The 15,465-nt window shown below is 31.9% G+C and overlaps 2 protein-coding genes across 2 annotated transcripts; both read left to right on the top strand.

Moving 5' to 3' along the window:
• Nucleotides 1–1,234: 1,234 nt before the first annotated feature.
• LOC124938238 (hydroxyproline O-galactosyltransferase GALT3) lies at nucleotides 1,235–7,250 on the top strand. The gene is made up of 9 exons (XM_047478647.1): nucleotides 1,235–1,402; nucleotides 1,571–2,410; nucleotides 4,117–4,355; nucleotides 4,456–4,734; nucleotides 5,349–5,477; nucleotides 5,568–5,744; nucleotides 5,844–5,951; nucleotides 6,578–6,810; nucleotides 7,098–7,250. Exons 2-8 carry the CDS (start codon nucleotides 1,672–1,674, stop codon nucleotides 6,782–6,784), a joined length of 1,878 nt encoding a protein of 625 aa, XP_047334603.1. The 5' UTR covers nucleotides 1,235–1,402; nucleotides 1,571–1,671; the 3' UTR covers nucleotides 6,785–6,810; nucleotides 7,098–7,250.
• Nucleotides 7,251–9,445: 2,195 nt separating this feature from the next.
• On the top strand, nucleotides 9,446–11,734 carry LOC124937832 (probable protein phosphatase 2C 13). The gene is made up of 2 exons (XM_047478161.1): nucleotides 9,446–9,849; nucleotides 10,426–11,734. Exons 1-2 carry the CDS (start codon nucleotides 9,622–9,624, stop codon nucleotides 11,407–11,409), a joined length of 1,212 nt encoding a protein of 403 aa, XP_047334117.1. The 5' UTR covers nucleotides 9,446–9,621; the 3' UTR covers nucleotides 11,410–11,734.
• The last annotated feature ends 3,731 nt before the right edge of the window (nucleotides 11,735–15,465 follow it).

Genomic DNA, 15,465 nt, shown 5'->3' with positions numbered 1-15,465 from the left:
AGAAGAGATAAATGAGTAGACGGTGAGTTTGAGATAAAATATTCACGTAGAGAATATATGAAAATTTTGTAAAGAATATTAAACAATGTTTTGAAAACTGTTTGATTATAATTGAATTTTTAGGCGAATTCCGATCCAAATGATTTTACTTCCTACCTCTCTATTTCAATAGAGAAGCTACACTTTCTTCATTAATTATTTGATTATGACAAAACCAGGATAAAAATGAAAAAACATTTTATTTTTTAGACAATTATGAATTGACAACACAAATTAAATATTTATTTATTTTAATACAACTAATATATTTTATCTCTCATTTATTTATTATTTGATATAGCTACACGCCATCGAGGAAGAATGACTATCCTTTTTGGAACCAACCGAATTGGAGTTACAAACGGCGACCATAATCATCGGGGAGAATTGTCGTTCTGTATGAAACTAACCGGATCAGTGTTGCAAACGGCCATAGTCATTGGGGGAGAGAAAGATAAACGTATCAGGTAGACGATAACCTTTCGAATCGAAAAATTTCAGTTCGGATTTTCAGTTGAAACGTCCGGTCATACCGGATTTTGACCGATTCAAAAAGTAACTGTATTAGAGCTAGAAGTCGGACCATTCATTTAACCGGTTTGCGATTGGACCGATTAAACCGCCGATTCAATTGCGTATTTTAAAACTATGATATATTGATATTAAGGATTTTATATTTATATAAATATAAAAGATGATGAACGAGAATGTAACAACGTATAAAAGATAATGAATGAGAATGTAATAATGTGTCGCGCAATCTAATTTGCTAAAAAAAATAAAATAATTTATTTTTTTCTCTCCTTTTATATTTTTTTTTTCCAACAAAATACCAAATCATTAATTCTCCTGTTTCATATATATATATATATAACGAGTTACTTAATCGAGTTCGATTACAAAATTGAGCTATTTGGTCTCGATTCGAACTCAATTGAGTTTGAATCTAACTTTATCACATAGTCAGGGCAGTCAAACCAAATCTCAGTTACTAAAAAAACAACTTTTCTATTCTAGTATACACCCTTAGTCATACTATAAAATCATTTGAAGTATTATCCAAAAGTTAATCCTTATAATGAAGAAAGTAGGTTCAACAACTTTAATCCTGAAACGATATCGTTTTAACTCGCTGCTGCAAGCAGTTATTTAAATAAGAATAACCATGTATGGCAGCAAGACCGAAAGGAGGGATATCATTGATCGGTGAATGAATCGGTCTTTGCTTCTGCTGCTGCGTCTTCAACCTGCATAATGCGTGTTTGGTAATGGTAGATCAATACTTCCTTTACTTCTCAAGCTGATCGTGTTTGGTAATAGTTCAACACGATTTCCAGCTCACTGCCCGCTGCCAAAGCCGCAGGTAATCGTGTCTCTTTTCATCTGCAACCTTCTCATTCGACTTGATTCGTATCTTAGCTGCATTTCTTTTCTTTTCTTTTCTTTTTCTTTTTTCGAGTCTCTTGAAATACTTCCTTTTTCAGTCTCATTGCGTTTCCCTGATCTTTATAATATGAACAAATTGTTACAGATGTAGTGATATTATGAGGTAGGAAACTGGAACACTACAATTATGAAAGGAGATCAGATGACTATATTATCAAAGATTTGATCTTTAAGGGTTTAGGGGAAATGAGGAAGTGGACTGGAGGCATGTTGATATTAGCACTAGCTACCGTTTTATTTCTGAGTTATAATTTTATTGGAAAAGAGCCACACAAACAAACAGCTTATGATTTCTTTCATCCGTCCAATACTTCTCTTGCGATGGGTAGCTCATCTCATGCAAAATCCCAACAGAGAATTAGAGAGAAGCCGCATCTCATTGATGTTCAAGGACTAGATGATTTATACTTGTCGTTGAATATGTCTGAAGAGGAGTCTAGGTCACTGCTCGTATGGGCTCAAATGCGTCCTCTACTCTCGAGATCGGATGCTTTGCCCGACACTGTAGAGGGTATCAAGGAAGCGGCCACTGCATGGAAAGAACTATTGTCTGTGGTTTCTGATACTCGCAACATCAGTGATGATGACCCCGGATGGAAAGATTGTCCTCATACTGTTACTTCATTTAATGGAAACTTATCCAGTAATGGGAATATTCTTCATATTCCTTGTGGCTTAATTGAGGATTCTTCTATTACTGTGATTGGAATACCGGATGCTAAACAAGGAAGCTTTCAAATTCAACTCCAGAGCTCACAAGTGCTTGGGGAGGCAATTCCTAATGTGATTTTGAATTATGCTGTCCATCTTCCAGGAGATAATGTGACAGATGAGCCAGCGGTAATTCAAAATACATGGAGTAATGATCTTGGGTGGGGAAAAGAGGAAATATGTCCCGATCATAGATCCAATCACTCCATAAAGGGTATGTACGCCTTATAAAATCCCTGATTTATTATTCTCTTGGTTTCATTTTATGTAAACTTTTTTTACCAAAATTCTCAAATGATCTTTTTACTAAAAAATGTTCATTGATTATTGTTCTTTGAAGAATGGCTTTGGAATTACTTGAAAGGGGCCCTAAATACTTTATATGTTAGCTCATGTAAATTTTCAACATTCAAATTATTCTTGATTACTATTTTGTTAAATCCCTATATGAAGAACATTGGCTGCCTTGATTCTCTGAACATGAGTGTAACATGTCTTAGGGTTAGGTATAATAGAGGGGAATAGTTCTTGAAGATAGAATATGCAAATTGCAAAGTAGTTAAGTGTTAGTCAGGAAATATATAAAGTACACAATTTAGTTAGAAATACAATTGGTATTCTTGATTTCCACCATAGCTGTATGTTTTAGTTAGGATGATTTTTTGTGGTTGTGCCAAATGTGTTATATTGATTCTTGCCCGCAGAGGATCGATAACTCTGATACCAATGTTAAGATTCAATATCATTAAATGGGGGAATTGGGTGAACTAGAGAGAATTGGAGATCATGAGAGGGTGTAGACCAACTATCAAGTCATCATTTCATGCATAAGTCCTATACAAGACTATTATAATCTATTTATAACATCATTAATCATGAATACCAATCGTATCTCTAACTAACTTGTGTACTTTATGTATCTCCTAACTAAGAACTTTGCATATTCCATCTTCAAGAACTATTTGCCTCTATTATAATTAACCATAAGGCTTGTTCGAAATCCGGTTATTTGAATAACCAATGGGTTATTCAAAAATACCCTTGTTCGGTTTGAGTTATGAAAAAGTGGGTTATTTGGGTAAAAAGACTTCAATGATATATACATATACATATATATAAATTTATAAATTAAAAATAAAAATAAATGGAAGTCATTTTTGGTTGATGATTTGAACTATGTGATTGATGATAAGATTGTGAATTATTTGAGATTATATTTTGATAATCCAATCCGAACAAGGCCCAAGACATTTTATAGAAGAATGAACATATAACAACAAATAACATTGCCCTTCTTTATTCTCTGTGTTCATTTATTCAATGCTCTTTTTAAAGAAAAAATCTTTCTCATCACGCCATTATGATTTATTATTGTTTGAAGAATGGCTTTGGAATTATTTGAAGTGGTGACTGTGTTCCCTAAATATTTTATATTTATGTTAACTCATGTAAATTCTCAACATTCATATTATTCTTGTTTACTGTTGTTAAATCCCTATATAAAGAACAACACTGAGTTGGTTGCCTTGAATTATCTGAACAGGAAGAATGTGTTGCAATATTATTGTGTAGTTGGTAGTTATAGGCGGTTAAAAGTAGTTAAAGGTAGTATGTTAGTAGTTATAAGTGGTTATGTAATATCCTATTTAAGTAGTTGGATATAATCCATTTAGGATTGAAGATTCAAGAAGTTTGTTTCTCGTCTCTTTTCTGGAACACACATCAGAATGAAACAAATAACAACACATAAAATTTTGCCCTTCTCATCATATTATTGCTCTATGTTCATTTATTCAATACTCTATTTTTTTTGGTTTCTCATCACACCATTATACCTCTTGAACTTCTCATTGTATATTCACGACTCTTTTAGAATATTAAATACTGAAAAAACTGACGTCGGTCAGAAACAAATTACAGTTGATGGATTTGTGAAGTGCAATGCTTTGGTTATCCGTAGCAGTACTGAAGTTAACGTAAATGTGAGCCATCCTGTGAATCATCAGTCAACCAATAATATTTCTGTTGGAAGTGGCCACATGAGTGTTAACTTCCCCTTTGTTGAAGGCAATGCATTTACTGCTACATTGTGGGCTGGTGTGGAAGGGTTCCACATGACTGTGAACGGAAGGCATGAAACGAGTTTCGCATATAGGGAGGCAAGATATGGGCTTTTAATTTGACCAAAGCAATTCATAACAAATATACAAACTTAGCCGAAATGATGAACCTCATTATGCATTAACTATATAAATGCAGAAATTTGAGCCATGGATGGTTAATGATGTCAAATTGGAAGGTGGTTTGCAGCTGATGTCTGCTTTAGCTAAAGGATTGCCTTATTCTGGATATCTGACTTCTGTGTTAGATATTGAGCATCTCAAAGCTCCACCGGTTTTAAAGAAAAGAATTCTCATGTTTATTGGTGTGTTTTCCACTGGTAATAATTTTGAACGACGTATGGCCTTAAGAAGGTCTTGGATGCAATATGATGCTGTGCGTTCTGGGAATGTCGCTGTCAGATTTTTTATTGGCCTTGTAAGTGACTTATCTAAATTTGTTCATAATTTCATCACTGTGTTAACTCTTTATTTTACTTAACTTGTTTCTTAGTGAGTATACTTATTAAGTGGCTGCACCATCAGTTATTCTGTTATCTAAAAAGATTAAGCCTTGTTTGATTAATGGTTATTTGGATTTAATAACCCCTTATCCCATCATCCATCACTTCATCAGTCAAATCATTCTAGTCATTAACCAAAATACCAAATTACCTTTACTTTTTATAACATTATAAATAATAAATACAAAGGATATTTTAGTCATTTGACCCATATAACCCCCAAATAATCCACTTTTTCATCAAACATGTTTTTTTTTTTTTTAAAATATCCCTACATCAATTAAGCACTAAGTTAGCTTGTTATTCTCTATGTTTCATCGCTGGGAGATTCCATAAGTATGAAATGAACTGCTGTTACAGGCACCTGAACTCTTTACCGTAATTTCAGTTAGCAGCGTGTCATGCTGTGTGTAGCAAACTGACCTGATTGGATAATGAATGTGTTCTTTGTTCATGTATTCTGCTGTAATTCTATATTATTGTATGGAAGTGTATAGAAAATTAATGTTCATATTTTTCCATGAATCAGCACAAGAACCTCCAGGTTAATCTTGAGTTGTGGAAAGAAGCACAAGCATTTGGAGATATTCAATTGATGCCATTTGTTGATTACTACAGTTTACTCAGCTTGAAGACAATTTCCATTTGCATTATGGGGGTATGTATGTATGAACATCAAAAGTTTATTCTTCTTCATTCATATTTTTTGTGTGTTTGTTGTGATAGTAACCATGTTCTGGTTTTGCAGACTAAGATTCTTTCTGCAAAATATGTAATGAAAACGGATGATGATGCATTTGTCCGCATAGATGTAATTATCTCGAATCTAAAGGGAATGGTTCCTGATGGCCTGTTGTATGGTCTGATTTCCTTTGAATCCTCGCCTCAAAGAGAGAATGACAATAAGTGGTATATCAGTTCTGAGGTATCATCAATTAATCTGTTGATACAGTCTGTTTATGTAAGATGACATTTAACACCATATTGTTGCATGTTAGACTTATGCATGCCAACCTATTATCAGGAATGGGCACATGACTCGTATCCTCCGTGGGCCCATGGTCCGGGTTATATTATCTCTCGTGACATTGCAAAGTTTATTGTACAAGGCCACCAACAGAGAGATCTCCAGGTATTGATCTACTAGTCATTTATTACCTATGATTCCATAGTATCATAGGTTTAAATTGTTGTAGATGCCACTAGGAATATTAGTTGGATTTGGTTTGAGATCATTCATCTGCTTTTGCCAATATAAATTACATGGTGAAATTGTTGTAAGCACCGACGCTTTATCTTGAAATGGAGAGCAAAACAGGCTTTGTCTCCAACACTACAAAAACTAAAGAAAAAATCACCTACAATTCAAACAGGAGCTTGAACACATCTTGAAACAAACACTTAACAATACATATAAAATTTGTCTTCTCCACATGATCAGTATTCTTCATGACTTACTCACTATCAATGCTTCACTCTTTGTAAAGGAGTATTCCCTTTGTTTAGAAAAATAAAATAAAAATTGTTTGATGTAAACGCCAATTATTTTGGTCAAATGATTAAAATATTCTTTGTATTGAATATTTAAAAAAAATAAAGTAGGTATAATTTAGTATTTTAATTAATGACTTTAATTATTTGATTATCAATGAGATAAAGGGTTATTTTGATTAAATCAAAACAACCCTTCAACAAGCAAGGACCAAGTTTGTCGTGTGTAATCATGAAATCTATCTCGAATCTTGTCAACATGTACAGTTTTTCAAGCTAGAAGATGTTGCGGTAGGCATATGGGTTGAGCAATTCAAGAAACAAGGACGAAAAGTTCAGTACATTAGCGACGAAAAGTTCTACAACGCTGGATGTGAAACAAACTACACTCTTGCTCATTATCAAAATCCAAGAATGGTATTATGCCTATGGGAGACTCTACAAAAGGAGCACGAACCCAATTGTTGCGAGTGATCTCACTTGTCCAACCAACCAACCTCGTAAGTCTTTTTTGACCAAGCTTTCTTAGTGGGAATCTAGCGGTAAGACCTTGTTTATACCAATTTGGAAAGCCACATATAATACTCCCTAAACCAAAGACATATATCTTTATAGCCGCAATAAAAGGGGAACCACATGGAGTTGTTGTTGTTGTTGAATTGGTATAGAGAAAAGGTGAGATTTTGAATGGAAAAAATGAACTTGAGTGGGGTCCTAAGCAGATGCAACATGAAAAATAAGGTGGATTTTTGACTAATCAGTTGGGTTTCTTTTCATTTTTCTACAGGTATTCAAATGCAAAGATGCTGCTCTATGACCTGTGGGCACTTTCATAGTGGACATAATTATTTTGGTAAGCCAAGTTTATATTTAGACCATTAAAATTTGTGTATGTTGTATATTTTTATTTTTATTTTTAAGAATGATTTAATTTGAGATATGATAGATAACTTCTGTTGATGGGCACCCACTTGACAATTGTATTCTTTTTTTAAAAGTCTTAACCTACAAGTAAGAATGGAAGATAGAACAAATTTAACCACTCAAATAAAATAAGAAAGAAAAAAAGTATGTGTCCGTTTTGTTGTCTTATTATTGGTATGCTTTTATGCCACGTTGTTGGAACAACGACGTTATCCAGAATCTTCTTCCATATTTCCCTCTCACGACTACCAGGCTTACACGTAGTTCATATATATACATGGTTAGGCCTTGTTTGGTTTCTATTAGGAGAAGAAAATATGTATGTCATTAATTAACTTCTTAATCTAATATTAGTTTATTAATTAAAGATATGGCTTACTTAAGCAGTTGTGTTTAATTTAAGTATTACACTACTTTCTATATCGGTGAATTTTTTTTTTTTTCAAGAAAGTTGAAAGAGCAGTTTAACAAACCACTCCTAATAGTACAACACACAAAAATGCCATATTTTTTAAGGTTAATCACATGTATATATTATATTTTTTCTTTTAAATGTCATTTATTTAGGCATAAAAAATTACAAGACAAAAATAAAAACAATAAAAAGGTAAGAAAAAAAAAAGTGATGGGGAGGCCTGACATCACTATCATTGAAGGGAGAAAGAAGTAAAGAGAAAATAAAGATTTTTTTTTTCCTCCAATTTTGAAACATCGTTACCCTTATTTAACTTAAATCTTGACTTTTATTACTGGACTACTTTTATGGTTATAATAAAAATATCTAATAACTAAATGTACTGATTAAAGTATTAACCAAGTTAGTTTGTAAAAAAAATACGAAGAGATTGATAGGCTGATCTCATCTTCGAGTGTCGTTTCCCAATTTATACAAGGTTGTGATTTGTAATTGTTGCGACGCTAGGCAACGATATTCTATTAAACATTTTTTTTGTTGCAATAATGACATTTTTAAGCATAATTTAGGTTAAAATATGGTAAGTATAATAAAAAATATAAAAAGACTCTTGTGTAATGAAAAATGATTCATTTATTTATAAAAAGGAGGATAAGAATTTACTAAACAATTTTTAAATATATATATATATTATCAATAAATTATTATTTAGTTTGACACTTGATATTTGATATTTTCAGTTTTGATATTTTTCAAACAACTTTTTTAAGAATATGATTTTAATATATATATATATATATATATATATATATATATATTATATAATAAATGATTATTTAACTTGATTGAAGTTGTTATCCTTTAATTGTGTTTTTGTTAAATTAAATTAAATTATTGTTTACTTGATCTCATTTGCTTAGATTTCGTTATTATATATTAAATCTGTTGTTAAACAAAAAAATATATAAATCTCCTTAATAGTATTAATTATTAGTAAATATTTGTTTGCTAATATCAAATAATCAAGCTGATTCTTTAACTAATCAATAAAATTTAATAAAACCAAAATTCACTTTATAATTTAAGAAAATTTACTACCATGATTTCGATGTGTTTTTCCATATCATATAATATTGGATTTTGGTAGATTAATATTTAACATTTCCCTAGATGTTTGGCTTATTCTTATATCTAATCATTTTTATATTTTAAATCTTTTTAGATTATATTTTCTTTCTCTTTATCAAACAAGTCCTTAACTACAGATTTATTTAGTTGTTGTAGACTTTTGAGGGGCATATCATAAACACGTTATTCTCATGGGATTAAACTTTTCAATAATTTTTTTAATAATAATTGTCCTTTTGGTATGAAAAATTGAAAAAAAAATCAGATTTCTTTTATACTTCCAAGAAAAGGAGACCCAATATTAAAAATGTATATTTAAATGCCGTGCTTTCTAACCATAATTTTTATTTATTTTTTATTATTTATATTTTAATTTATTAGATTTTAAGTCCTAACTTTTATGTTACTTTTAAAATTATATATATATCTATAATATTGTATTATTCTATGATTTAATATTAAAAATTTGTCAAGGGTGAGTTTGTTATTTTAAAATTAAAATATAATTATTTTTATAATCTAAATAAATTAAATGATTGTTTTAAAAAAAATGAAATATGAATATAAAATATCTAATAATAATAATAAAAAATCTACGCGGATTCGGAAAATTCGCATTAAAAAAAATAATTTGGTATAAATAGTAGCCCTGTATTTTACAAAGTGATTTCATCCTCGTAGAGGATTCCAAGCCGCTTGAACTAAGCACCTATTTTCTCTCTCTAATTTTCTCTCTCTTAAGAAGAAGGAAGAAGAAGAAGAAACAGCTACCGATCAATCAATCGAAGCCCTAATTGTGTCGGCACAGCTTGTGAATTGTTGCGAATTTGTGGAAACAAAGACGATGATAGTTGGTCAAAACGTGGTTGCTGAAACGGAGATCTATTGCCAACAGAACTCGATCTCTGTTCTCGATGTTCAGTACATCTGCGTTCCCAAGGCTACATCTTCTCCGATCGAACATCAGTTTCTCGAAGTTTCTACTACTTTGTCACCTAAGCAGAGGTTGAATCTCACCCACGAATTTCAATCACCTGACCTTGTTTCTCTTCAAATCTCTGCGCCTCAAACGGTAGGTCTTCTAAATTCTTGATTTTTGTTTGTGGGGATTTGTTTTTATGGATGTTTACTCAACTGTTTTAACTGTATTTTGGTTTTGATGGGATTTACCTTATTCAGCTTATGGACTTCTCTATTTCTTTCTCAACCCTAACCCCCAAACCAAGCACTGTTTCACCCACTGTTTGATTTCTTTTCTCTAAATTTTTTATGCCCTAAAGAAGTTTTTGCAATCGCTTTTAATAAACAGACCTATCTTGATATCTGGGTAGTTTACTGCTTTCTTCCCCTTGTAAGAATTCTAGGATCGACTGTGTGATTTGTCTGACATGAAATTTGGTTCTTTTATGAGGTTAACTGTTCATGGAAAATACTGTTTTATAGGACTTACTATTGATATCAAATTACTTAGCTTTTGATCAAGAGACGAATTTTACATGACAAAGAAACTATGAAACAAAAACGAACAAATTGTTCTGTGTTGATTCTTGTAAATTGGGTTCTAGTTAGATTGTATCTTGGTGATGAATTGCCTTTATTTCTTGGCGGAATGTATTGAAGTTGTGGTTTTTATGGCAAATCTTGATAGGTTCAGATCAGCGAAAATAATGTTCAGAGTACAATTATGGAGCCAACCTCCACAACGTTTCTTCCAAGCATTTGTTCTGGCAGTCACACAGATATTGGATCTCGAGCATCGAATGAAGATGAACACATTCGAATCGACGATCTTTCTTCTCACATGGGCTATCTTTTTGGCTGCAAGCTTCCAAGTTCATTCTACGCAGTGTTTGATGGACATGGAGGCTCAAATGCAGCTACTTATCTGAAGAACAATTCCATCAAGATTTTCTTCGAGGATATGGACATGCCGCAAACATCTGAAATTGATGAACTTTTCCTGAAAAAGTTAGAAGTATGTCATCAGAAGGCCTTTCTATCAGCTGATCGAGCTTTATCAGACGAACAAATTTCTCCTTCTTCATGTGGAACAACTGCTTTAACTGCCCTAATCCTCGGCAGGCTTCTAATGGTCGCGAATGCTGGTGACAGCCGAGCTGTCCTCTGCAGAAAAGGTTTGGCTGTCCAGCTGTCGCAAGATCATAGGCCAGATTATTTGCCAGAGCGGAAAAGAGTGGAGGATTTAGGCGGGTTTATTGAATATGGTTACCTCAATGGAGAACTCGCGGTTACTCGCGCTCTGGGCGATTGGTACTTGAAAGCCCCGTTTGTATCTTCATCGTCACCACTTACAGCCGAGCCTGAAATTCAACAGATCGTGTTGAGGGAGGATGAAGACGAGTTTCTAATCATTGCCTGCGATGGAATTTGGGACGTATTGTCGAGTCAGGATGCTGTCAGTTTGGTTCGACTTTCGCTAAGGAGGCATGGAGATCCGACGAGGTGTGCTCAAGAATTAGTGAAGGAAGCAATAAGGGTTAATGCTGGAGATAATCTGACAGCGATTGTCGTCTGTTTCTCTCTCCCGGTTCGTTCTGAGAGGCCGAGATTCAGATTCTGTGTTTCGGAAGAATCTAGGAATAAGTTGAGGGACTTGCTAGAAGGTAAGTAACTAAATTGATGTTATAGATGCAAATTGCAATGGATTTATAACCAATGATTAATGAGCAAGTGTACATACACCATTGCTTTCTTGTTATTGGGGGTGAGGGGGGTATTTCGAGTTCGAATTTGGAAAGAAACTTCTAATCTGTTTTTGAGGCTGCTTCAGATATGGTAGAGAAAAGCAGCCATTAATTTTGTATTCAGAAAGGATGCTTTTATTTTTTCTTAAATCTTTTTTATTGTATGGATTATGTTCACTTTTTGCTGCCCATCAAAACAATAGTGTGTATATTTTCTTTCTCTTTTATCATAAAGTTGTTTGGTTTAGGTTATTTGGACAATAGTTTCAAATCTTGGCGGTGGTGTTTGTTGTTAGGGATGTCAATGTGATGGATTGGGATTGGGATTACTATTTTTTGGTCATCTATACTATCCCTGCAACTATCTGATACAGGAGAGAAAAAATCACCATTTCGACTTGACTTAGTCCATGTTTTGGTAAGTGTGATAGTTTAGTTTTGATTTGTGTAATTGTGTTATCTTATCTCCAGTCTAATTGTATTCATTTTCAACTTCGTCCAACTTTGTAGGTTCTTACATAGTTTGTGTGATTTGTTTGTTCTTAGTCTTTAGGCAAGTAGTTGTGATGAAAGTTTACACTTGACAACTTTAAAGGGAAGGACAGTTATGTTTGGTTTCATTCAATTGCACAATTAAACTCTGTTTTGTTTTTCTTTAGTTAAATGTGACAATTGATGTGTCACAACTCATAAGTAGCTGTGTAAGCGTAGAAGAACAATTATCATGGATGATCAGAATCTATGTTTTTGTCCATGTTTTTGTCCGCCTTTGTTAATGAGATGGTCTGGACCTTGGTTTGGGGGGTATATATGAACTGCAAAACCAATCCCCCATAAAGTATATCTTCGATTTTCGGTGGAGTGTCATCCACAAGGGCATTTTACCCACCCCAAAGACTGTTGAGAAGAAAATGGATCTAGTGGGGTATTGATCTTTAAATGTCTGACTTTTTTGGGCGTTGTGGATCTAGTGGGGGCTGTTGGTGGAATGATTCTTCTTTATGCAAGGAATGATGACTCCTCATTCTGGTCATATTTAGTGGATCATTCATCTGAATGGGCACACCAAAAAAGAGATGCTTTGAGGACAAGATTCAACCAATTGGCTTTTGAAGAGGCTTTTTTTTTTTTGTTTATCATTATTTGTTTGTTTGTTTGTTGATTGTCATTGTATTTTTAAAATGACCTTTTAAAACATGAGTAGGTGTATAAGCAAAATATTTTTGTCCCAATAGACTTAATCAATTTTATAAAATGTTCTTTGATAACAAGTTCTTGGTTGAATGAGATGTTTGTTTTGACTTTCTATTAGGGATGAATGTGGGGGTAGTGAATGTGTTTATTATCTCCATTAGGTTTTTTTAAATATTGAGGGACATCGATTTACAAAAAGAAGAGTATTGAGGCGGCCAAAAGTCAATTGCAAAAGTGCGAGAAATATTATAAAAGTGCATCGACGTGTCTTAACAAGTCGCATTCAGATCCAACGGTTCAGCAACTCATTTGCACAATGACATAGTATCTGCAATAGAACATTCCCAGTCATGTCACAACGCATACCAAGTCCCACCTATCATTCCACCTTTGATTGAAGAAGCTAACAAGATATTCCAAGACATGGCTAACATACTTTTTACATTTACTAAGTTATAGAAATATAATATTATATCCAATCAAATTTATAAGGTTCGATTCTTATTAATAATATGTGGTGAAAAGTCACCAGGGATCCCCTATTACCAAATGCAAGGGTAATGGAATTTGTTTTTATATATTTTTATCCTTCTAGGTGAGAGCACATAAGCGTTTTTTTTAGTTAACGCAAAGTACATTAACTCATGTTCTTTCGAGTAATGGGTTTGAGTGTTCACACTCGATATTAATCATGTTAATATATGATTTAATTGTAAGTATATTTAAACAATAATCTAATACATTACTATCAATTTGGATAAGTTTACCACATTCATGTTTTAGGTTGGGGCCCTGGTAAGCCCAGCAAATCTACCCATTTAATAAAATAAAGGAGATGTTATCAGTATTTTAAAACCTAAAATATTTAACTTAGTGATCTATGATGAAAATTTATAATTTTTATTTGGTCAAAGGTTCTAATTTTACCAAAACTTTATTTTTTTTATCAATTTTTTTTAGCTGTCAAAATTTATGTTTGTCTAGGCTCCGACCCGATCTGACCCGACCCAACCCAACTCTGATTGTGAATATAGGATACAAGAGTAGTTATGAACTCTTATAAAGTGTATAAGTTGTATGAAAATCGATTAAATAATATTGAAAACCCAACTAAATTAAATGTGGTTTTATAATTCACTATACCAAGTGCAAATTTTTTTTTTCCTACTTAACCTATAGTTTCTTTAAGGATGAAAAATGAGTTTTAGTGACAAAAAGATGCACTCTAATCTAAATTAAAAAAAAACAATTGATCAAAAAAACTGAAATAAAATATTTTTCTTTTAAAATTTGACATTGATAATTAAATTTTAAGAAAATAAATCATATATCAAGTCACGGTGGAATGTAAAATTGACTCTGTTAAAATTTAAAATCAGTGAAAAAATTATTTTATTTTGTTAGTACATTAAAATAAATTTCAGAAATTAAACTATCAATTATCTTTTTAATTTTATTTCTCAAAATGTTAATATTTTTTTAATGCACACATAAACATGTTTAAAGTATTTTTGATATACACTTAAACATATTTATTTTATTTTAATGTATTAAAAAAAATCAAATCACACAAAATATCAAAACTAAATGTTATTATATATAAATAGATACATACTTATTTCATCAAAAGGGTCTAAAATTTTATATCTAAATTTATATAATTCATATTTTATTGCTAAAATCACTCGTATATTTATGTACACATGGTAAAGGCTATGAAATTTTTATTAATTTTGAGTGTATAAACAATTAATGCAAAAGTTGTAAAAAAAAGTAAACTTATAATATAATATAATTTGAAAAACTATATTGTATTAAATTGACTTTACATTATTAAATTCTTTTTTCTAATTTTGTTGTGAGAATATTTAAATATGTTAATAAATTATTTGAGTCATATTAGATTTTATGAAAATAAAATAAAATAATTTAATATTAAAATAGTAAGTTAATTTATTTAATATACTTTTTAATTATGATAGGGACGTTAGAAAAATCTTCTCACCAATAACAATAACAATGATCAGAGAAGAGAGTCTACCGTCGTCTATATAGCGACGTATAAAGCGTTGCTATTGTTATTTAGTATTGAAATATTTCTTAATTAGTAGCTGATTTTATAATATAAACCCATTAACACAAAAAAATTCTCACATTTTTATTATTGCAATTATAAGAGATTTATAAACATCTCTACATCATTAAAGAAATTAGAGATGGACTAAAGAAATTGATTTTTAAGAAGATTTACATTTTCCTTTACCAATTTAGCAAGTATGAAAACAAGTGCACTTGGTGTTTTTGGTGACATCGGGTGGAGCGAAACCCAAGTAAGTGTCGTCAAATTTCCATTTGCAATTATTCTCACACGCATCTGCAGGCCATGGTGGAACAATCGTTGAACATTTTGTCTATGTGCTGCTCCTCTCCACCATTATCATCATTCCGGTTACAATTGTGAGAATAAGAATGCAAAAGAAGAAGATGTTTGATTTTGCCATATTAATTAGAAGGATGGATAAATGGTTTTTTTACTCTCTAAGATAGTGAAGAATGGTGAAAATATACACCCATATGTCCCTTTATATACTTATAATACAGAGAATATGGTATTAAATGATACTCCTAGAGGTGTAAACGAGTCGAGTACTATACCATTCGAATTCGACTCGAATTACATTGTAAATACTCGAACTCGATCGAGTATCAAAATGCTTACTCAAACTTGACTCGAACTCAAAAACTCGAAAATTAAATTTTATAACTAAATAATATTTCAAACATAATAT

The sequence above is a fragment of the Impatiens glandulifera genome, chromosome 5, assembly GCF_907164915.1.
Source record: "Impatiens glandulifera chromosome 5, dImpGla2.1, whole genome shotgun sequence".
Classification (NCBI taxonomy): Eukaryota; Viridiplantae; Streptophyta; class Magnoliopsida; order Ericales; family Balsaminaceae; genus Impatiens; species Impatiens glandulifera.
The sequence above is the reverse complement of the archived record's forward strand: the minus strand, read 5'-3'. Positions and strand labels throughout refer to the sequence as shown.